General features: G+C 48.7%; 1 protein-coding gene and 1 long non-coding RNA gene across 8 annotated transcripts in view; one reads left to right on the forward strand and one right to left on the reverse strand.

Moving 5' to 3' along the window:
* The window catches only part of ATP2B3 (ATPase plasma membrane Ca2+ transporting 3), a 671061-nt gene that overhangs the window by 472903 nt on the left and 173031 nt on the right, over positions 1 to 25127 (forward strand). For 3 of the 7 annotated variants that reach the window (XM_063936325.1, XM_063936321.1, XM_063936322.1), the window contains exon 8: positions 18098 to 18169. The exons of the other annotated variants lie outside the window; for them this stretch is intronic. In XM_063936325.1, coding sequence (XP_063792395.1) covers positions 18098 to 18169 — 72 coding nt within the window. The remainder of the gene's footprint in view (positions 1 to 18097; positions 18170 to 25127) is intronic. 7 annotated transcript variants of the gene reach the window in all.
* Positions 1 to 25127, reverse strand: part of LOC134948387 (uncharacterized) — a 69463-nt gene that overhangs the window by 23028 nt on the left and 21308 nt on the right. The gene's annotated exons all lie outside the window — the stretch shown is intronic.

The following is a 25127-nucleotide window of genomic DNA, read 5'->3' on the forward strand; positions in this document are numbered from 1 at the left end:
GTCCAACAGATCCCTTTGGAAAATTCTTGCGTGGAATCTGCCGAATGGAATTGCTTCGTAAGAAGCCACCATTTTTCCCAGGACTCTTGTGCATTGATGTACAGACACCTTTCCTGGTTTTAGGAGGTTCCTGACAAGCTCGGATAACTCCTTGGCTTTTTCCTCCGGGAGAAAAACCTTTTTCTGAACCGTGTCCAGAATCATCCCTAGGAACAGCAGACGAGTTGTCGGCATTAACTGGGATTTTGGAATATTCAGAATCCACCCGTGCTGTTTTAGCACTTCTTGAGACAGTGCTAATCCCATCTCTAGCTGTTCTCTGGACCTCGCCCTTATTAGGAGATCGTCCAAGTATGGGATAATTAATACGCCTTTTCTTCGAAGAAGAATCATCATCTCGGCCATTACCTTTGTAAAGATCCGAGGTGCCGTGGACAATCCGAACGGCAGCGTCTGAAACTGATAGTGACAGTTTTGTACAACGAACCTGAGGTACCCCTGGTGTGAGGGGTAAATTGGAACGTGGAGATACGCATCCTTGATGTCCAAGGATACCATAAAGTCCCCCTCTTCCAGGTTCGCTATCACTGCTCTGAGTGACTCCATTTTGAACTTGAACTTCTTTATGTACAGGTTCAAGGACTTCAGATTTAGAATAGGCCTTACCGAGCCATCCGGCTTCGGTACCACAAAAAGAGTGGAATAATACCCCTTCCCTTGTTGTAGAAGAGGTACCTTGACTATCACCTGCTGAGAGTACAGCTTGTGAATGGCTTCCAAAACCGTCTCCCTTTCGGAGGGGGACGTTGGTAAAGCAGACTTCAGGAAACGGCGAGGTGGATCCGTCTCTAATTCCAACCTGTACCCTTGAGATATTATCTGCAGGATCCAGGGATCTACCTGCGAGTGAGCCCACTGCGCGCTGTAATTTTTGAGACGACCGCCCACCGTCCCCGAGTCCGCTTGAGAAGCCCCAGCGTCATGCTGAGGCTTTTGTAGAAGCCGGGGAGGGCTTCTGTTCCTGGGAAGGAGCTGCGTGTTGCTGTCTCTTCCCTCGACCTTTGCCTCGTGGCAGATATGAATAGCCCTTTGCTCTCTTATTTTTAAAGGAACGAAAGGGCTGCGGTTGAAAAGTCGGTGCCTTTTTCTGTTGGGGAGTGACTTGAGGTAGAAAGGTGGATTTCCCGGCTGTAGCCGTGGCCACCAAATCTGATAGACCGACTCCAAATAACTCCTCCCCTTTATACGGCAAAACTTCCATATGCCGTTTTGAATCCGCATCGCCTGTCCACTGTCGCGTCCATAAAGCTCTTCTGGCCGAAATGGACATAGCACTTACCCGTGATGCCAGTGTGCAGATATCCCTCTGTGCATCACGCATATAAAGAAATGCATCCTTTATTTGTTCTAACGACAGTAAAATATTGTCCCTGTCCAGGGTATCAATATTTTCAATCAGGGACTCTGACCAAACTACCCCAGCACTGCCCATCCAGGCAGTCGCTACAGCTGGTCGTAGTATAACACCTGCATGTGTGTATATACTTTTTTGGATATTTTCCATCCTCCTATCTGATGGATCTTTAAGTGCGGCCGTCTCAGGAGAGGGTAACGCCACTTGTTTAGATAAGCGTGTTAGCGCCTTGTCCACCCTAGGAGGTGTTTCCCAGCGTTCCCTAACCTCTGGCGGGAAAGGGTATAATGCCAATAATTTCTTTGAAATTATCAGCTTTTTATCAGGGGCAACCCACGCTTCATTACACACGTCATTTAATTCTTCTGATTCAGGAAAAACTATAGGTAGTTTTTTCATACCCCACATAATACCCTGTTTAGTGGTACCTGTAGTATCAGCTAAATGTAACGCCTCCTTCATTGCCAAAATCATATAACGTGTGGCCCTACTGGAAAATACGGTTGATTCGTCACCGTCACCACTGGAGTCATCGCCTGTGTCTGGGTCTGTGTCGACCGACTGAGGCAAAGGGCGTTTCACAGCCCCTGACGGTGTTTGAGTCGCCTGGACAGGCACTAATTGATTGTCCGGCCGCCTCATGTCGTCAAACGACTGCTTTAGCGTGTTGACACTATCCCGTAGTTCCATAAATAAAGGCATCCATTCTGGTGTCGACTCCCTAGGGGGTGACATCCTCATATTTGGCAATTGCTCCGCCTCCACACCAATATCGTCCTCATACATGTCGACACACACGTACCGACACACAGCAGACACACAGGGAATGCTCCTAACGAAGACAGGACCCACTAGCCCTTTGGGGAGACAGAGGGAGAGTTTGCCAGCACACACCAAAAGCGCTATATATATATCAGGGATAGCCTTATAATAAGTGCTCCCTTATAGCTGCTTTGTTATATCAAACTATCGCCATAAATGTGCCCCCCCCCTCTCTGTTTTACCCTGTTTCTGTAGTGCAGTGCAGGGGAGAGACTTGGGAGCCGTCCTGACCAGCGGAGCTGTGAGAGGAAATGGCGCCGTGTGCTGAGGAGATAGGCCCCGCCCCTTTTCTGGCGGGCTCGTCTCCCGCTATTTAGAAAAATTAGGCAGGGGTTAAATATCTCCATATAGCCTCTAGGGCTATATGTGAGGTATTTTTAGCCTTTATAGGTAATCATTTGCCTCCCAGGGCGCCCCCCTCCCAGCGCCCTGCACCCTCAGTGACTGCCGTGTGAAGTGTGCTGAGAGGAAAATGGCGCACAGCTGCAGTGCTGTGCGCTACCTTTTGAAGACTGCAGGAGTCTTCAGCCGCCGATTCTGGACCTCTTCTGACTTCAGCATCTGCAAGGGGGCCGGCGGCGTGGCTCCGGTGACCATCCAGGCTGTACCTGTGATCGTCCCTCTGGAGCTTGATGTCCAGTAGCCAAGAAGCCAATCCATCCTGCACGCAGGTGAGTTGACTCCTTCTCCCCTCAGTCCCTCGCTGCAGTGATCCTGTTGCCAGCAGGAATCACTGTAAAATAAAAAACCTAGCTAAACTTTTTCTAAGCAGCTCTTTAGGAGAGCCACCTAGATTGCACCCTTCTCGGCCGGGCACAAAAATCTAACTGGAGTCTGGAGGAGGGTCATAGGGGGAGGAGCCAGTGCACACCACCTGATCGGAAAAAGCTTTACTTTTTGTGCCCTGTCTCCTGCGGAGCCGCTATTCCCCATGGTCCTTTCAGGAACCCCAGCATCCACTAGGACGATAGAGAAAAAACTTTTCTAAACAGCTCTTTAAGAGAGCCACCTAGATTGCACCCTCTCGGACGGGCACAAAAACCTAACTGAGGCTTGGAGGAGGGTCATAGGGGGAGGAGCCAGTACGCACCATGTGACCTAAAAGCTTTTTTAGATGTGCCCTGTCTCCTGCGGAGCCCGCTATTCCCCATGGTCCTGACGGAGTCCCCAGCATCCACTAGGACGTTAGAGAAATGTTGTTTTGCAACCAGTCTTGAATTAGACCCATAATGCAGAATTTTATGGGAAATTTTCTAAAATGCAATGAAATCTTCCTTAGCTGTTCTTCTGTTGGGTGAAAAGCTCTTGTGCATCATTACCACAATAGATAGTGTGAATTACTGGCAAAAGTGGCGTGAATTACTCAGTCTGCTCACTGTTCCAACCATCTCCGCACCAGCTCTATATGGCTCCGCCCACCTTCTCTGTTGCTCTGTCCAGCCCCGCTCTATCCTGTGACCCATACTTATCCCGTTCCTGGCACCCTGTGTTCTCCCCATCTGCCTAGTTCTGTCCCATTTCCCTAGCAGTGGGAGCCATTGGACGGGTGGCAGGCTCCCTGGCTGTCACTGCGCATGCATGTTGGAGACAGGATAGACCATGTACAGCCATGTACAGCTTGCGATGCATTTACCACTGCATGGATATCATATGTGTCTGGTCAGGTCATCATTAGTGTGTTTGCCAGTCTGCATGAGCCGCATTCGTGTACACACATTTACTCTACTCATCCTACATTAGAGCATTCCTTCCCGCCCCCGTCCCACTGCTCCAGGTGCAGATAGACATACGTGGCAGAGTCACACAAGTCTGCATTGGAACATACTGTATACAGATCAGCCATAACACTAAAACCACTGAAGGGCAAAGAGAATAAATAAGAATTTACTTACCGATAATTCTATTTCTCGGAGTCCGTAGTGGATGCTGGGGTTCCTGAAAGGACCATGGGGAATAGCGGCTCCGCAGGAGACAGGGCACAAAAAGTAAAGCTTTTACAGGTCAGGTGGTGTGCACTGGCTCCTCCCCCTATGACCCTCCTCCAGACTCCAGTTAGGTACTGTGCCCGGACGAGCGTACACAATAAGGGAGGATTTTGAATCCCGGGTAAGACTCATACCAGCCACACCAATCACACCGTACAACTTGTGATCTAAACCCAGTTAACAGTATGATAACAGAGGAGCCTCTGAAAGATGGCTCCCTAAACAAAATAACCCGAAATAGTTAACAATAACTATGTACAAGTCTTGCAGATAATCCGCACTTGGGATGGGCGCCCAGCATCCACTACGGACTCCGAGAAATAGAATTATCGGTAAGTAAATTCTTATTTTCTCTATCGTCCTAAGTGGATGCTGGGGTTCCTGAAAGGACCATGGGGATTATACCAAAGCTCCCAAACGGGCGGGAGAGTGCGGATGACTCTGCAGCACCGAATGAGAGAACTCCCGGTCCTCTTTTGCCAGGGTATCAAATTTGTAAAATTTTACAAACGTGTTCTCCCCTGACCACGTAGCTGCTCGGCAGAGTTGTAATGCCGAGACCCCTCGGGCAGCCGCCCAGGATGAGCCCACCTTCCTTGTGGAATGGGCCTTAACAGAATTAGGCTGTGGTAGGCCTGCCACAGAATGTGCAAGTTGAATCGTGTTACAAATCCAACGAGCAATCGACTGCTTAGAAGCAGGTGCACCCAACTTGTTGGGTGCATACAGTATAAACAGCGAGTCAGATTTTCTGACTCCAGCCGTCCTTGAAATGTATATCTTTAAAGCTCTGACAACGTCCAACAACTTGGAGTCTTCCAAGTCGTTTGTAGCCGCAGGCACTACAATAGGCTGGTTCAGGTGAAACGCTGACACCACCTTCGGGAGAAAATGCGGACGCGTCCGCAGCTCTGCCCTATCTGAATGGAAACTTAAATAAGGACTTTTATAAGATAAAGCCGCCAGTTCTGATACTCTCCTGGCCGAAGCCAGGGCCAGTAACATAGTCACTTTCCATGTGAGATATTTCAAATCCACCTTCTTAAGTGGTTCAAACCAATGGGATTTGAGGAAATCTAAAACTACATTTAGATCCCACGGTGCCACCGGAGGCACCACAGGAGGCTGTATATGCAGTACTCCTTTGACAAAAGTCTGGACCTCAGGAACTGAGGCCAATTCTTTTTGGAAGAATATAGACAGGGCCGAAATTTGAACCTTAATAGATCCCAATTTGAGACCCATAGACAATCCTGATTGCAGGAAATGTAGGAAACGACCCAGTTGAAATTCCTTCGTCGGAGCATTCCGACCCTCGCACCATGCCACATATTTCCGCCAAATGCGGTGATAATGCTTTGCGGTGACTTCTTTCCTTGCCTCAATCAAGGTAGGAATGACTTCTTCAGGAATGCCTTTTTCTTTTAGAATCTGGCGTTCAACCGCCATGCCGTCAAACGCAGCCACGGTAAGTCTTGAAAAAGACAAGGACCCTGCTGAGGCAGGTCCCTTCTCAGAGGTAGAGGCCACGGATCGTCCGTGACCATCTCTTGAAGTTCCGGGTACCAAGTCCTTCTTGGCCAATCCGGAGCCACTAGTATCGTTCTTACTCCTCTTTGCCGTATAATCCTCAATACCTTTGGTATGAGAGGCAGAGGAGGAAACACATATACCGACTGGTACACCCAAGGTGTTACCAGCGCATCCACAGCTATTGCCTGCGGATCTCTTGACCTGGCGCAATACCTGTCCAGTTTTTTGTTGAGGCGAGACGCCATCATGTCCACCATTGGTTTTTCCCAACGGTTTATTATCATGAGGAAAACTTCTGAATGAAGTCCCCACTCTCCCGGGTGAAGATCGTGTCTGCTGAGGAAGTCTGCTTCCCAGTTGTCCACGTCCGGGATGAATACTGCTGACAATGCTATCACGTGATTCTCCGCCCAGCGAAGGATCCTGGCAGCTTCTGCCATTGCACTCCTGCTTCTTGTGCCGCCCTGTCTGTTTACATGGGCGACTGCCGTGATGTTGTCCGACTGGATCAACACCGGTCTTCCTTGAAGCAGAGGTTCCGCCTGGTTTAGAGCATTGTAGATTGCTCTTAGTTCCAGAATGTTTATGTGAAGAGACTTTTCCAGGCTCGTCCACACTCCCTGGAAGTTTCTTCCCTGTGTGACTGCTCCCCAGCCTCTCAGGCTGGCGTCCGTGGTCACCAGGATCCAATCCTGTATGCCGAATCTGCGGCCCTCCAGTAGATGAGCCTCCTGCAACCACCACAGAAGAGATACCCTTGTCCTTGGAGACAGGGTTATCCGCTGATGCATCTGAAGATGCGATCCGGACCATTCGTCCAGCAAATCTCCCTGAAAATGTTTTGCGTGAGATCTGCCGAATGGAATCGCTTCGTAAGAAGCCACCATTTTTCCCAGGCCTCCTGTGCATTAATGCACTGATACTTGGCCTGGTTTTAGGAGGTTTCTGACTAGGTCGGATAACTCCCTGGCTTTCCCCTCCAGGAGAAATACCTTTTTCTGGACTATGCCCAGAATCATTCCTGGGAACAGCAGACGTAACATCGGAAAACACAGCTGCGATTTTTGGAATATTTAGAATCCACTCGTGCTATCGTAGAACTACTTTAGATAGTTCTTTTCCGACCTCCAACTGTTCTCTGGAACTTGCCCCTTTCAGGATATCGTCCAAGTAAGGGATAATTAAGATGCCCTTTTCTTTGAAGAGAGTCATCTTTTCGGCCATTACCTTGGTAAAGGCCCGGGGTGCCGTGGATAATTCAACGGCAACTTTTGAAACTGATATTGACAGTTCTGTATCACGAACCCGATGTACCCTTGTTGAGAAGGGCAAATTTGGACATGGAGGTAATCCTTGATGTCCAGGGACACCATAGAGTCCCCTTCTTTCCGGTTCGCTATCACTGCTCTGAGTGACTCCATCTTGATTTGAACCTTTATGTAAGTGTTCAAAGATTTCAGATTTAGACTATGTCTCACCAAGCCGTCTGGCTTCAGTACCACCATATAGTGTGGAAGACTAATACCCTTTTCCTTGTTGTAGGAGGGGTACTTTGATTATCACCTGCTGGAAATACAGCTTGTGAATTTTTCCCAATACTGCCTCCCTGTTGGAGGGAGCCGTTGGTAACGCAGACTTCAGGAACCTGCGAGGAAAAGATGTCTCGACTCTCCAATCTGTACCCCTGGGATAATACTAGTACGATCCAGGGGTCAACTTGCGAGTGATCCCACTGCGCGTTGAGACTCTTGAGACTACACCCCCACCTAACCTGAGTCCGCTTACACGGCCCCAGCGTCATGCTGGGGACTTGGCAGACGCGGTGGAAGGCTTCCTTTCCTGGGAAGGAGCTGTCTGCTGCAGTCTACTTCCCTTTCCTCTATGTCTGGGCAGATATGACTGGCCTTTTGCCCGCTTGCCCTCATGGGAACGGAAGGATTGAGGCTGAAAAGACGGTGTCTGTTTCTGCTGAGATGTAACTTGGGGTAAAAAGGTTGGATTTCCAGCTGTTGCCGAGACCCCCAGGTCCGTTGGACCGACCCCAAATAACTCTTTCCCTTTATACGGCCATACTTCCATGTGTCGTATGGGATATGTATCACCTGACCACTGTCGTGTCCATGACATCTTCTGGGAGATATGGATCACGCACTTATTTTGATGCCAGAGTGCACATATCCCTCTGTGCATCTCGCATACATAAATATATAATGCATCCTATTAAATGCTCTATATCAATCAAATATTTTCAGTCAGGGAACCCGACCAAGCCAACCCAGCACTGCATCTCCAGGCTGATGGCGATCGCTGGTCGCAGTATAACCACCTTATGTGTGTATATACTTTTTAGGATATTTTTCCAGCTGCCTATCAGCTGGCTCCTTGAGGGCGGCCGTATCTGGCGACGGTAACGCCACTTGATAAGCGTGTGAGCGCCTTATTCATTCCCAACGCGCCCTAACTTCTGGCGGGAAAGGGTATAACGCCAATATTTGCTATCGGGGTAAACCCACGCATCATCACACACTTTATTTTATTTTATCTGATTCAGGAAAAACTACAGGTAGTTTTTTCACTCCCACATAATACCCTTTTTTGTGGTACTTGTAGTATCAGAAATATGTAACACCTCCTTCATTGCCCTTAACGTGTGGCCCTAATAAGGAATACGTTTGTTTATTCACCGTCGACACTGGATTCAGTGTCGGTGTCTGTGTCTGTGTCGACCGACTGAGGTAAATGGGCGTTATTAAAAACCCCTGACGGTGTTTCTGAGACGCCTGGACCGGTACTAATTGTTTGTCGGCCGTCTCATGTCGTCAACCGACCTTGCAGCGTGTTGACATTCTCACGTAATTCCCTAAATAAGCCATCCATACCGGTGTCGACTCCCTAGAGAGTGACATCACCATCATAGGCAATTGCTCCGCCTCCTCCAACATCGTCCTCATACATGTCGACACACACGTACCGACACACAGCACACACACCGGGAATGCTCTGACAGAGGACAGGACCCCACTAGCCCTTTGGAGAGACAGAGGGAGAGTTTGCCAGCACACACCAAAAAAACGCTATAATTACATAGGGACAACCTTATATAAGTGTTTCTCCCTTATAGCATCTTTAATATATTTATGTCGCCAATTTAGTGCCCCCCCTCTCTGTTTAAACCCTGTTTCTGTAGTGCAGTGCAGGGGAGAGCCTGGGAGCCTTCTCTCCAGCCTTTCTGTGAGAGAAAATGGCGCTGTGTGCTGAGGAGATAGGCCCCGCCCCTTTTTCGGCGGGCTCGTCTCCCGCTATTTATTGTATTTAGGCAGGGGTTAAATATCTCCATATAGCCTCTGGGGGCTATATGTGAGGTATTTTTAGCCTTATATAGGTTTACATTTGCCTCCCAGGGCGCCCCCCCCCAGCGCCCTGCACCCTCAGTGACTGCCGTGTGAAGTGTGCTGAGAGGAAAATGGCGCACAGCTGCAGTGCTGTGCGCTACCTTTAGAAGACTGCAGGAGTCTTCAGCCGCCGATTCTGGACCTCTTCTTGCTTCAGCATCTGCGAGGGGGCCGGCGGCGAGGCTCCGGTGACCATCCAGGCTGTACCTGTGATCGTCCCTCTGGAGCTTCATGTCCAGTAGCCAAGAAGCCAATCCATCCTGCACGCAGGTGAGTTCACTTCTTCTCCCCTCTGTCCCTCGTTGCAGTGATCCTGTTGCCAGCAGGAATCACTGTAAAATAAAAAACCTAAGCTAAACTTCTCTAAGCAGCTCTTTATGAGAGCCACCTAGAATTGCACCCTTCTCGGCCGGGCACAAAAATCTAACTGGAGTCTGGAGGAGGGTCATAGGGGGAGGAGCCAGTGCACACCACCTGACCTGTAAAAGCTTTACTTTTTGTGCCCTGTCTCCTGCGGAGCCGCTATTCCCCATGGTCCTTTCAGGAACCCCAGCATCCACTTAGGACGATAGAGAAACATGAATTATATAGTTACAATGGGTTGGGATATATTAGGCAGCACATGAATACCCAACTCTTGAAGTTGGTGAGTTGCACTCAGGAAAATTGGGCAAGCATTAAGATCTGAGCGACTTTGTCAAGGGCCAAATTGTGATGGCTGCACAGATGGGTCAGAGCATCTCCTAAACAGCAGGTCTTGTGGGGAGTTCCCGGTATGCAGTGGATCTTACTTACCATAAGTGGGCCAAGGTGGCCCAAGCCGAAGGCTAGCTCGTCTGTTCCGTTTCCAAAGAAGAGCTGCTGTAGCACAAACTGCTAAAGAAGTGAATGCTGGCTTTGATAGAAAGGTGTCAGATACATGCCCTGCATTGCAGCTTGTGGCATATGGGGCTTCGTAGCCATAGACCGGTCAGAGTGCCCATGCTGACTCCTGTCCACCACTGAAACCGCCTACAATGGACACGTGTCAGAGCTGGACCATGGTGCAATGGAAGTCCAGGTGGCCTGGCCTGATGAATCACATTTTCTTTTACACTATGTGGATGTGTGTCATTTTCCTTGGGAAGAGATGGCACCAGGATGCACTATGGGAAGAAGGCAAGCCGGCAGAGGCAGTGTGATGCTCTGGGCAACGTTCTTCTATGAAACCTTGGGTTCTGGCATTCATGAGGACACATACACCTTCCTAAATATTGTTGCAGACCACGTACAACCCTTTTTGCCAACAGTATTCCCTGATGGCAGTGGCCTCTTTCAGCAGATGCAGATACAGGGGTCTATTCAATTCGTGCAGTTTTTCCGACAGTCAGAAGAACCGGCACTTTTCGTTTTAGGTCAAATTTTCATTCGACCTATTCAATGACAGTGCAATTTTTCCGACTGTTGGAAAAAAATGACACTGTCGTAAAGTACGGGTATCGGCGAATTCGCCGCGGATACAACACGTACTCTGTCGAATTTGCAGGCGTTTTCAACAGGTTTTTGGCCCATTTTCGACAATGCCAATTCGACTTGGCATGTCGAATTGGCATGTCAAAAACGGGACCAAAGTAGGTGAAACGGCCGCAAATTGAATACTGAACTGTCGGATCCTCTCCGTCGGAGAGGATCTGACAGGAATTGAATAGACCCCACCGACTCAGCCGCACACAGATATACTGTACACAGATTTACACAGATATACAAGTCTCGCATATGAAATTAATCAGTTCAGTCTTGTGAAGCGATTTTGCCACATAGCATTGTGACTAAGATACATATTTGAGCAAAAAATTGCTATTTTGCTCGGTCTGGGTTACTCGCGCCAGGCGTCTCATGCTGCGTGGCGTATTGAGGCTAGGTGTAAGAGGACACATTTGTACAGGACTAACTGCTAACATCTTGATGCCAGATACCACAGGTCACCTTCAGAGGTCTTGTGAGGTCCAATCTTTTATGGGTCAGAGCTGTTTTGGTGGCACGAGGGGAGTTACACAGTATAAGGCAGGTGGCAGATGTTATGGCTGATCGATGTATGTGTGTGCCTACTTCTGTGCATGTGTGGAGCGATTTCACCCCAAACTGTTGGACATCCCTCTGTGCACACAATAAAATACTTTCTCTAACGTCCTAGTGGATGCTGGGGACTCCGAAAGGACCATGGGGAATAGCGGCTCCGCAGGAGACTGGGCACATCTAAAGAAAGCTTTAGGACTATCTGGTGTGCACTGGCTCCTCCCCCTATGACCCTCCTCCAAGCCTCAGTTAGATCTCTGTGCCCGAACGAGAAGGGTGCACACTAGGGGCTCTCCTGAGCTTCTTAGTGAAAGTTTTAGTTTAGGTTTTTTATTTTCAGTGAGACCTGCTGGCAACAGGCTCACTGCATCGAGGGACTAAGGGAGAAGAAGCGAACTCACCTGCGTGCAGAGTGGATTGGGCTTCTTAGGCTACTGGACATTAGCTCCAGAGGGACGATCACAGGCCCAGCTTGGATGGGTCCCAGAGCCGCGCCGCCGGCCCCCTTACAGAGCCAGAAGGCAGAAGAGGTCCGGAAAATCGGCGGCAGAAGACGTCCTGTCTTCAACAAGGTAGCGCACAGCACTGCAGCTGTGCGCCATTGCTCTCAGCACACTTCACACTCCGGTCACTGAGGGTGCAGGGCGCTGGGGGGGCGCCCTGAGACGCAATAATAATAAACACCTTGGATGGCAAAAAATGCATCACATATAGCTCCTGGGCTATATGGATGCATTTAACCCCTGCCAAAATACATAAAAAAACGGGAGATAAGGCCGCCGATAAGGGGGCGGAGCCTATCTCCTCAGCACACTGGCGCCATTTTCCCTCACAGCTCCGTTGGAGGGAAGCTCCCTGGCTCTCCCCTGCAGTCACTACACTACAGAAAGGGTTAAAAAAGAGAGGGGGGCACAAATTAGGCGCAGTATTAACTATACAGCAGCTATAAGGGGAAAAACACTTATATAAGGTTATCCCTATATATATATAGCGCTCTGGTGTGTGCTGGCAAACTCTCCCTCTGTCTCCCCAAAGGGCTAGTGGGGTCCTGTCCTCTATCAGAGCATTCCCTGTGTTTGTGCTGTATGTCGGTACTTTTGTGTCGACATGTATGAGGAGAAAAATGATGTGGAGACGGAGCAGATTGCCTGTAATAGTGATGTCACCCCCTAGGAGGTCGACACCTGAGTGGATGAACTGTTGGAAGAAATTACGTGACAGTGTCAGCTCTGTATAAAAGACAGTGGTTGACATGAGAAAGCCGGCTACTCAGCTTGTGCCTGTCCAGACGTCTCATAGGCCGTCAGGGGCTATAAAGCGCCCGTTACCTCAGATGGCAGATATAGACGCCGACACGGATACTGACTCCAGTGTCGACGGTGAAGAGACAAATGTGACTTCCAGTAGGGCCACACATTACATGATTGAGGCAATGAAAAATGTTTTACACATTTCTGATAATACGAGTACCACCAAAAAAAGGGGTATTATGTTCGGTGAGGAAAAACTACCTGTAGTTTTCCTAAATCTGAGAAATTAAATGAGGTGTGTGATGATGCGTGGGTTTCCCCCGATAACAATTTCTAAAATGTTATTGGCATTATATCCTTTCCCGCCAGAGGTTAGGGTGCGTTGGGAAACACCCCCTAGGGTGGATAAAGCGCTCACACGCTTGTAAGGGCTCTATCCTCTCCTGAGATGGCCGCCCTTAAGGATCCTGCTGATAGAAAGCAGGAGGGTATCCTAAAATGTATTTACACACATACTGGTGTTATACTGCGACCAGCAATCGCCTCAGCCTGGATGTGCAGTGCTGGGTTGGCGTGGTCGGATTCCCTGACTGAAAATATTGATACCCTAGATAGGGACAGTATATTTTTGCCTATAGAGCATTTGAAAGATGCATTTCTATATATGCGTGATGCACAGCGGAATATTTGCCGACTGGCATCAAGTCTAAGTGCGTTGTCCATTTCTACCAGTAGAGGGTTATGGACACGTCAGTGGTCAGGTGATGCGTATTCCAAACGGCATTTGGAAGTATTGCCTTATTAAGGGGAGGAGTTATTTGGGGTCGGTCTTTCAGACCTGGTGGCCACGGCAACAGCTGGGAAATCCACGTTTGTACCCCAGGTCGCCTCTCAACATGAGAAGACGCCGTATTATCAGGCGCAGTCTTTTCGTGGATAAGCGGGCAAAAGGTTCCTCATTTCTGCCCCGTGACAGAGGGAGAGGAAAAAGGCTGCAGAAATCAGCCAGTTCCCAGGAACAGAAACCCTCTCCCGCCTCTGCCAAGCCCTCAGTATACGCTGGGGCTTTACAAGCAGAATCAGGCACGGTGGGGGGGCCCGTCTCAATGAATTTCAGCGCGCAGTGGGCTCACTCGCAAGTAGACCCCTGGATCCTTCAGGTGATATCTCAGGGGTACAAATTAGAATTCGAGACGTCTCCCCCTCGCCGTTTTCCTAAATTCGGCTTTACCGATGTCTCCTTCTGACAGGGAGACAGTTTTGGAAGCCATTCACAAGCTGTATTCCCAGCAGGTGATAATCAAGATACCCCTCCTGCAACAGGGAACGGGGTATTATTCCACACTGTTGTGGTACCGAAGCCGGACGGCTCGGTGAGACCGATTCTAAATCTAAAATCTTTGAACACTTACATACAGAGGTTCAAATTCAAGATTGAGTCACTCAGAGCAGTGATTGCGAACCTGGAAGAAGGGGACTACATGATGTCTCGGGACATCAAGGATGCTTACATTCATGTCAAAATTTACCCTTCTCACCAAGGGTACCTCAGGTTTATGGTACAGAACTGTCACTATCAGTTCAGACGCTGCCGTATGGATGGTCCACGGCACCCCGGGTCTTTACCAAGGTAATGGCCGAAATGATGATATTCCTTCAAAGGAAGGGAATTTTAGTTATCCCTTACTTGGACAATTCCCTGATAAGGGTAAGATCCAGGGAACAGTTGGAGGTCGGTGTAGCACTATCTCAGGTAGTGTTGCTGCAGCACGGTTGGATTCTCAATATTCCAAAATCGCAGCTGGTTCCGACGACTTGTCTTCTGTTCCTAGGGATGATCCTGGACACAGTCCAGAAAAAGGTGTTTCTCCCGGAGGAGAAAGCCAGGGAGTTATCCGAGCTAGTCAGGAACCTCCTAAAACCGAGCCAAGTCTCAGTGCATCAATGCACAAGGGTTCTGGGTAAAATGGTGGCTTCCTACGAAGCAATCCCATTCGTCAGATTCCACGCAAGAACTTTCCAGTGGGACCTGCTGGACAAATGGTCCGGGTCGCATCTTCAGATGCATCAGCGGATAACCCTGTCACCAAGGACAAGGGTGTCCCTCCTGTGGTGGTTGCAGAGTGCTCATCTTCTAGAGGGCCGCAGATTCGGCATTCAGGACTGGGTCCTGGTAACCACGGATGCCAGCCTGCGAGGCTGGGGAGCAGTCACAAAGGGAAGGAATATCCAGGACTTATGGTCAAGCCTGGAGACATCACTTCACATAAATATCCTGAAGCTAAGGGACATTTACAATGCTCTAAGCTTAGCAAGACCTCTGCTTCAAGGTCAGCCGGTGTTGATCCAGTCGGACAACATCACGGCAGTCACCCACGTAAACAGACAGGGTGGCACAAGAAGCAGGAGGGCAATGGCAGAAGCTGCAAGGATTCTTCGCTGGGCGGAAAATCATGGAATAGCACTGTCAGCAGTATTCATTCCGGGAGTGGACAACTGGGAAGCAGACTTCCTCAGCACGACCTCCACCCGGGAGAGTGGGGACTTCACCCAGAAGTCTTCCACATGATTATAAACCGTTGGGAAAAACTCGACAGGTATTGCGCCAGGTCCAGGGACCCTCAGGCAATAGCTGTAGACGCTCTGGTAACACCGTGGGTGTACCAGTCAGGGTATGTGTTCCCTCCTCTGCCTCTCATACCCAAGGTACTGAGATTGATAAGATGGTGAGGAGTAAGCACTATATTCGTGGCTCCGGATTGGCCAAGAAGGACTTGGTAACCGGAACTTCAAGAGATGCTCACGGAGGATCCGTGGCCTCTACCTCTAAGAAGGGACCTGCTCCAGCAAGGACCCTGTCTGTTCCAAGACTTACCGCGGCTGCGTTTGACGGCATGGCGGTTGAACGCCGGATCCTGAAGAAAAAAAGGCATTCCGGATGAAGTCATCCCTATCCTGATCAAAGCCAGGAAGGATGTAATCGCAAAAACATTATCACCGCAATTGGCGAAAATATGTTGTGTGGTGCGAGGCCAGTAAGGCCCGACGGTGGAAATTCAACTGGGTCGATTCCTACATTTCCTGCAAACAGGAGTGTCTATGGGCCTGAAATTGGGGTCCATTAAGGTTCAAATTTCGGCCCTGTCAATTTTCTTCCAAAAAGAACTAGCTTCAGTCCCTGAAGTTCAGACGTTTGTAAAAGGGGTACTGCATATACAGCCTCCTTTTGTGCCTCCAGTGGCACTTTGGGATCTCAATGTAGTTTTGGGTTCCAAAAGTCACATTGGTTTGAACCACTTAAATCTGTGGAGTTACAATATCTCACATGGAAAGTGGTCATGCTGTTGGCCCTGGCCTGGGCCAGGCGCGTGTCAGAATTGGCGGCTTTATCCTGAAAAAGCCCTTATCTGATGTTCCATTCGGACAGGGCGAAATTGAGGACTCGTCCTCAGTTTCTCCCTAAGGTGGTTTCAGCGTTTCACCTGAACCAACCTATTTGTGGTGCCTGCGGCTACTAGGGACTTGGAGGATTCCAAGTTGCTGGACGTAGTCAGGGCCCTGAAAATATATGTTTCCAGGACGGCTGGAGTCAGAAAATCTGACTCGCTGTTTATCCTGTATGCACCCAACAAGCTGGGTGCTCCTGCTTCTAAGCAGACGATTGCTCGTTGGATTTGTAGTACAATTCAGCTTGCACATTCTGTGGCAGGCCTGCCACAGCCAAAATCTGTAAAAGCCCATTCCACACGGAAAGTGGGCTCATCTTGGGCGGCTGCCCGAGGGGTCTCGGCTTTACAACTTTGCCGAGCTGCTACTTGGTCAGGGGCAAACACGTTTGCTAAATTCTACAAATTTGATACCCTGGCTGAGGAGGACCTGGAGTTCTCTCATTCGGTGCTGCAGAGTCATCCGCACTCTCCCGCCCGTTTGGGAGCTTTGGTATAATCCCCATGGTCCTTTCGGAGTCCCCAGCATCCACTAGGACGTTAGAGAAAATAAGAATTTACTTACCGATAATTCTATTTCTCATAGTCCGTAGTGGATGCTGGGCGCCCATCCCAAGTGCGGATTGTCTGCATTACTTGTACATAGTTATTGTTACAAAAATCGGGTTTTTTGTTGTTGTGAGCCATCTTTTCAGAGGCTCCTTCTGTTATCATGCTGTTAACTGGGTTCAGATCACAAGTTGTACGGTGTGATTGGTGTGGCTGGTAAGAGTCTTACCCGGGATTCAAGATCCTTCCTTATTGTGTACGCTCGTCCAGGCACAGTATCCTAACTGAGGCTTGGAGGAGGGTCATAGGGGGAGGAGCCAGTGCACACCAGATAGTCCTAAAGCTTTCTTTAGATGTGCCCAGTCTCCTGCGGAGCCGCTATTCCCCATGGTCCTTTCGGAGTCCCCAGCATCCACTACGGACTATGAGAAATAGAATTATCGGTAAGTAAATTCTTATTTTCTCCATGAATCAAATCCTTCTATAAAAATATTTATATCTAGTTTATGAGCCTTCTGTACATATAATTGTGAACAGTTGTACAAATTCTGTGATATAAAGAACACAATGTACAGCAGAAACACTCACATACATGTATACTATATACTCTCTATATATATATATATATATATATATATATGCACAGAAAACATTCACAATCAAATATATATATATATATATATATATATATATACTGTATATACACACACACACACACACACACACACACACACACACACACTGTGCATACATAAGGCGAACACCCATGTCCCAGCAGTATGTAAACAGGCTACACGTACAGGGGCTTTCCCGAATATATATATTTTTTTTTGCAACTACTGAATGGAATATATATATATATTTGTATGTGAATGTTTTCTGTACCATATAAAACATTATTATGGCAGAAGTTTTTATGTGTTTTTGAGTTGTGCCAATTATGTGGGAAGAAATGAAAAAAATACATTAGTGTTTTATCCATTCTCTGATATAAAAATCCCAGAATGCATCTGTTCTTTCTGCAGTACTGTATGTACCTTGACCACTATCCTTTCCCATAACCCATTGTGACAGTACTGAACCCCCTAGCAGTCCCTATGATCCCACTGTAGCCGTTACTGTGCAGTGTTGTCCAGTTTCGACAGATGTCAAAAGCAGCAGTAAAGCCAAGGATTTACTGATTTCTCTAACGTTTCAGCTTTACAAACCTTGTTGCTTCAATTATCCATAGTAATGCTTTTAGTACATAAAAATGTATGTTATTGCCATGCAGGTTTATATCTAATAAAGAAGTTATTTTTGTCGTGAGCATTCTGAAATTGTACTATTACTGTTAAATAATGGAGAACACATTATGCTACAAATAAGAAAAAAAAAATCTTTCAGTTTTAATTATTGCAATTATACTAATTGTTTTGTGGTGGTATTGCTGCTTTTATGCTCATTGAAGGCCTGACTGATGTTTAGAACGCATTTCATTGTTTCTTTTATATATTTTTGTTTCTCCTACCTCCTTCTCTTCTTTCCTCTTCCCACCTTTTCATGCACATTTCTGATCCTGATTGAATCCCCCCCTTGCTTCTTTTGCCTCTCATCCACAACTTCTATCAATTTGCACTATGTTCCCCTCGTTTAAACTGTCTTTTCCTAGCTACCAAATCTGCCGTCTCAGCTCACCATATCACTGCCGCTAACGCTTTCCTAACATCCAGCTACATGAACGGTACGTGGTTAAATGAGCAACCAAAAAAAAAGTATTACCGTAAAGCAGGGATGGGGAACCTTCGGCTCTCCAGCTGTTGTTAAACTACACATCCCAGCATGCCCTGCAACCGTTTTAGCATGGCCAAATAGCAAAACTGTAGCAAGGCATACTGGTATGTGTAGTTCAACAACAGCTGGAGGGCCAAAGGTTCCCCATCCCTGCCGTAAAGGGATGCATCACATTTTTCATGAATGGCAGACAGTTGAGGCAAACACAAAGGCGGCCGCTGGCCTGGGGTTCCAAATATGTCAGACTCTTAACCAGGGCCAACTGGATAGCTGGGAGTATGCCAATCCTATTCAATGATTGTGAATTACACAGAGTGGTCTGTGGAGAAGTTGCCCATGGCAACCAATCAGCTGCTCCGTACAACTGTATAGTATAGTAAATGTTACTTCAATACTGATTGGTTGCCATGGGCAACTTCTCCACTGGCTCATTCCTCCACACTTTTCACTGCTTCATGAATAGACCCCAAAGTCTTAACCGTATAACTGACAGTTTTTATTTTTTTCAAATTCTGTTAGTGACAGTTGGGGTCTATTTACTAAGCCTTGGATGGAGATAAAGTCGCTGGAGATAAAGCACCAGCCAATCAGCTCCTAACTGCCATGCAGAGGCGTATCTACCTATTGGCCAGGATGGCACTCGCCAGGGGCGCCAGCCTAGGGGGGGCGCCACCCGATGGTGCAACCCGCGGCCAGTGGGTAGATACACTTTGTAGAAGTAGCATATTTGTCCCCCTTCCCCTGGCAGGCAGCAGCGGCAGCCACAGTAATTGGCGCCGGGCTCCGGCGCCGCACACCACATTACCACAGGTCCCAGCTGCAGAGCCACGGGCAGCCCGGCTCCCGCACAGCTGCACGCCCTCCCTCAGCAGGGACCGTTGCCGCGATGCCCCTGGCTGGTGAACGGTTAATAAAGAGTCCGCTGTAACCCCTCCATTCCCAGAGTGCAGGACTGCTGTCCCCCCCAGCCGGGGAGCGGAGCAGACAGGCAGGACCCTCCTCCCTCCCCAGTCCCAGCATCAGCAGCGGCACAGAGCGGGTTAATGCAGGAGGCTCGCTCCCGGCGCTGATTGGCCGCTAAAGGGACACTATTTGCATAGCCACGCCCGCCCGGCACACTGAGCGCACCTGAAGTGTGTGCGGCACCTGGCTGGGAGAGGAGCCGCGGGAGCCGGCTACAGGATGGCGAGCAGCGGTTAGCGTCTCCGGATGGGGAGCGGGTCAGCTCCGGCGCCGCACACCACATTACAATAAAGAAAACTCTGCATAAACTACAGCTCCCAGCAGCCCTTCCTGCCGGAGCTCACATCCAAGGGCTGCTGGGAGCTGTAGTTTATTCAGAGTTTTCTTTATTGTAATACGGTGACGAACACAGTGGCTTCCTCCTCTCTCCTCTTCCAGTGTGTGACAATTAGTGATGTGCACCGGAAATTTTTCGGGTTTTGTGTTTTGGTTTTGGGTTCGGTTCCGCGGCCGTGTTTTGGGTTCGACCGCGTTTTGGCAAAACCTCACCGAATTTTTTTTGTCGGATTCGGGTGTGTTTTGGATTCGGGTGTTTTTTTCAAAAAACCCTAAAAAACAGCTTAAATCATAGAATTTGGGGGTCATTTTGATCCCAAAGTATTATTAACCTCAAAAACCATAATTTACACTCATTTTCAGTCTATTCTGAATACCTCACACCTCACAATATTATTTTTAGTCCTAAAATTTGCACCTAGGTCGCTGGATGACTAAGCTAAGCGACCCTAGTGGCCGACACAAACACCGGGCCCATCTAGGAGTGGCACTGCAGTGTCACGCAGGATGTCCCTTCCAAAAAACCCTCCCCAAACAGCACATGACGCAAAGAAAAAAAGAGGCGCAATGAGGTAGCTGTGTGAGTAAGATAAGCGACCCTAGTGGCCGACACAAACACCGGGCCCATCTAGGAGTGGCACTGCAGTGTCACGCAGGATGTCCCTTCCAAAAAACCCTCCCCAAACAGCACATGACGCAAAGAAAAAAAGAGGCGCAATGAGGTAGCTGTGTGAGTAAGATAAGCGACCCTAGTGGCCGACACAAACACCGGGCCCATCTAGGAGTGGCACTGCAGTGTCACGCAGGATGTCCCTTCCAAAAAACCCTCCCCAAACAGCACATGACGCAAAGAAAAAAAGAGGCGCAATGAGGTAGCTGTGTGAGTAAGATAAGCGACCCTAGTGGCCGACACAAACACCGGGCCCATCTAGGAGTGGCACTGCAGTGTCACGCAGGATGTCCCTTCCAAAAAACCCTCCCCAAACAGCACATGACGCAAAGAAAAAAAGAGGCGCAATAAGGTAGCTGTGTGAGTAAGATAAGCGACCCTAGTGGCCGACACAAACACCGGGCCCATCTAGGAGTGGCACTGCAGTGTCACGCAGGATGTCCCTTCCAAAAAACCCTCCCCAAACAGCACATGACGCAAAGAAAAAAAGAGGCGCAATGAGGTAGCTGTGTGAGTAAGATAAGCGACCCTAGTGGCCGACACAAACACCGGGCCCATCTAGGAGTGGCACTGCAGTGTCACGCAGGATGTCCCTTCCAAAAAACCCTCCCCAAACAGCACATGACGCAAAGAAAAAAAGAGGCGCAATGAGGTAGCTGTGTGAGTAAGATAAGCGACCCTAGTGGCCGACACAAACACCGGGCCCATCTAGGAGTGGCACTGCAGTGTCACGCAGGATGTCCCTTCCAAAAAACCCTCCCCAAACAGCACATGATGCAAAGAAAAAAAGAGGCGCAATGAGGTAGCTGTGTGAGTAAGATAAGCGACCCTAGTGGCCGACACAAACACCGGGCCCATCTAGGAGTGGCACTGCAGTGTCACGCAGGATGTCCCTTCCAAAAAACCCTCCCCAAACAGCACATGACGCAAAGAAAAAAAGAGGCGCAATGAGGTAGCTGTGTGAGTAAGATAAGCGACCCTAGTGGCCGACACAAACACCGGGCCCATCTAGGAGTGGCACTGCAGTGTCACGCAGGATGTCCCTTCCAAAAAACCCTCCCCAAACAGCACTTGACGCAAAGAAAAAAAGAGGCGCAATGAGGTAGCTGTGTGAGTAAGATAAGCGACCCTAGTGGCCGACACAAACACCGGGCCCATCTAGGAGTGGCACTGCAGTGTCACGCAGGATGTCCCTTCCAAAAAACCCTCCCCAAACAGCACATGACGCAAAGAAAAAAAGAGGCGCAATGAGGTAGCTGTGTGAGTAAGATAAGCGACCCTAGTGGCCGACACAAACACCGGGCCCATCTAGGAGTGGCACTGCAGTGTCACGCAGGATGGCCCTTCCAAAAAACATTCCACAAACAGCACATGACGCAAAGAAAAATTAAAGAAAAAAGAGGTGCAAGATGGAATTGTCCTTGGGCCCTCCCACCCACCCTTATGTTGTATAATAAACAGGACATGCACACTTTAACCAACCCATCATTTCAGTGACAGGGTCTGCCACACGACTGTGACTGAAATGACGGGTTGGTTTGGACCCCCACCAAAAAAGAAGCAATTAATCTCTCCTTGCACAAACTGGCTCTACAGAGGCATGATGTCCACCTCATCATCATCCTCCGATATATCACCGTGTACATCCCCCTCCTCACAGATTATCAATTCGTCCCCACTGGAATCCACCATCTCAGCTCCCTGTGTACTTTGTGGAGGCAATTGCTGCTGGTCAATGTCTCCATGGAGGAATTGATTCTAATTCATTTTAATGAACATCATCTTCTCCACATTTTCTGGATGTAACCTCGTACGCCGATTGCTGACAAGGTGAGCGGCGGCACTAAACACTCTTTCGGAGTACACACTTGTGGGAGGGCAACTTAGGTAGAATAAAGCCAGTTTGTGCAAGGGCCTCCAAATTGCCTCTTTTTCCTGCCAGTATAAGTACGGACTGTGTGACGTGCCTACTTGGATGCGGTCACTCATATAATCCTCCACCATTCTTTCAATGGTGAGAGAATCATATGCAGTGACAGTAGACGACATGTCCGTAATCGTTGTCAGGTCCTTCAGTCCGGACCAGATGTCAGCATCAGCAGTCGCTCCAGACTGCCCTGCATCACCGCCACAAGTCCCACATGCCTAGCGGAATCGCTCCGTGTTAGCTCCTCCTTCAATGTCTTCAGCTTCTTCTGCAAAAGCCTGATGAGGGGAATGACCTGACTCAGGCTGGCAGTGTCTGAACTGACTTCACGTGTGGCAAGTTCAAAGGGCATCAGAACCTTGCACAACGTTGAAATCATTCTCCACTGCACTTGAGACAGGTGCATTCCACCTCCTATATCGTGCTCAATTGTATAGGCTTGAATGGCCTTTTGCTGCTCCTCCAACCTCTGAAGCATATAGAGGGTTGAATTCCACCTCGTTACCACTTCTTGCTTCAGATGATGGCAGGGCAGGTTCAGTAGTTTTTGGTGGTGCTCCAGTCTTCTGTACGTGGTGCCTGTACGCCGAAAGTGTCCCGCAATTCTTCTGGCCACCGACAGCATCTCTTGCACGCCCCTGTCGTTTTTTTAAAAATTCTGCATCACCAAATTCAAGGTATGTGCAAAACATGGGACGTGCTGGAATTTGCCCATATTTAATGCACACACAATATTGCTGGCGTTGTCCGATGCCACAAATCCACAGGAGAGTCCAATTGGGGTAAGCCATTCCGCGATGATCTTCCTCAGTTGCCGTAAGAGGTTTTCAGCTGTGTGCGTATTCTGGAAAGCGGTGATACAAAGCGTAGCCTGCCTAGGAAAGAGTTGGCGTTTGCAAGATGCTGCTACTGGTGCCGCCGCTGCTGTTCTTGCGGCAGGAGTCCATACATCTACCCAGTGGGCTGTCACAGTCATATAGTCCTGACCCTGCCCTGCTCCACTTGTCCACATGTCCGTGGTTAAGTGGACATTGGGTACAGCTGCATTTTTTAGGACACTGGTGAGTCTTTTTCTGAGGTCTGTGTACATTTTCGGTATCGCCTGCCTAGAGAAGTGGAACCTAGATAGTATTTGGTAACGGGGGCACACTACCTCAAGAAATTGTCTAGTTCCCTGTGAACTAACGGCGGATACCGGACGCACGTCTAACACCAACATAGTTGTCAAGGCCTCAGTTATCCGCTTTGCAGCAGGATGACTGCTGTGATATTTCATCTTCCTCGCAAAGGACTGTTGGACAGTCAATTGCTTACTGGAAGTAGTACAAGTGGTCTTCCGACTTCCCCTCTGGGATGACCATCGACTCCCAGCAGCAACAACAGCAGCGCCAGCAGCAGTAGGCGTTACACGCAAGGATGCATCGGAGGAATCCCAGGCAGGAGAGGACTCGTCAGAATTGCCAGTGACATGGCCTGCAGGACTATTGGCATTCCTGGGGAAGGAGGAAATTGACACTGAGGGAGTTGGTGGGGTGGTTTGCGTGAGCTTGGTTACAAGAGGAAGGGATTTACTGGTCAGTGGACTGCTTCCGCTGTCACCCAAAGTTTTTGAACTTGTCACTGACTTATTATGAATGCGCTGCAGGTGACGTATAAGGGAGGATGTTCCGAGGTGGTTAACGTCCTTACCCCTACTTATTACAGCTTGACAAAGGCAACACACGGCTTGACACCTGTTGTCCGCATTTCTGTTGAAATACCTCCACACTGAAGAGCTGATTTTTTGGGTATTTTCACCAGGCATGTCAACGGCCATATTCCTCCCACGGACAACAGGTGTCTCCCCGGGTGCCTGACTTAAACAAACCACCTCACCATCAGAATCCTCCTGGTCAATTTCCTCCCCAGCGCCAGCAACACCCATATCCTCCTCATCCTGGTGTACTTCAACACTGACATCTTCAATCTGACTATCAGGAACTGGACTGCGGGTGCTCCTTCCAGCACTTGCAGGGGGCGTGCAAATGGTGGAAGGCGCATGCTCTTCACGTCCAGTGTTGGGAAGGTCAGGCATCGCAACCGACACAATTGGACTCTCCTTGTGGATTTGGGATTTCGAAGAACGCACAGTTCTTTGCGGTGCTTTTGCCAGCTTGAGTCTTTTCAGTTTTCTAGCGAGAGGCTGAGTGCTTCCATCCTCATGTGAAGCTGAACCACTAGCCATGAACATAGGCCAGGGCCTCAGCCGTTCCTTGCCACTCCGTGTGGTAAATGGCATATTGGCAAGTTTACGCTTCCCCTTTCGACAATTTTATTTTAGGTTTTGGAGTCCTTTTTTTACTGATATTTGGTGTTTTGGATTTGACATGCTCTGTACTATGACATTGGGCATCGGCCTTGGCAGACGACGTTGCTGGCATTTCATCGTCTCGGCCATGACTAGTGGCAGCAGCTTCAGCACGAGGTGGAAGTGGATCTTGATCTTTCCCTAATTTTGGAACCTCAACATTTTTGTTCTCCATATTTTAATAGGCACAACTAAAAGGCACCTCAGGTAAACAATGGAGATGGATGGATACTAGTATACTTATGGATGGACTGCCGAGTGCCGACACAGAGGTAGCTACAGCCGTGGACTACCGTACTGTGTCTGCTGCTAATATAGACTGGATGATAATGAGATGAAATCAATATATATATGTATGTATATATAATATCACTAGTACTGCAGCCGGACAGGTAGATAATATATTTATTAGGTAATGATGACTGATGACGGACCTGCTGGACACTGTCAGCTCAGCAGCACCGCAGACTGCTACAGTAAGCTACTATACTATAGTAGTATGTACAAAGAAGAAAGAAAAAAAAAAAAACACGGGTAGGTGGTATACAATTATGGATGGACTGCCGAGTGCCGACACAGAGGTAGCTACAGCCGTGGACTACCGTACTGTGTCTGCTGCTAATATAGACTGGATGATAATGAGATGAAATCAATATATATATGTA

The sequence above is a fragment of the Pseudophryne corroboree genome, chromosome 8 (genome assembly GCF_028390025.1).
Source record: "Pseudophryne corroboree isolate aPseCor3 chromosome 8, aPseCor3.hap2, whole genome shotgun sequence".
Lineage (NCBI taxonomy): Eukaryota > Metazoa > Chordata > Amphibia > Anura > Myobatrachidae > Pseudophryne > Pseudophryne corroboree.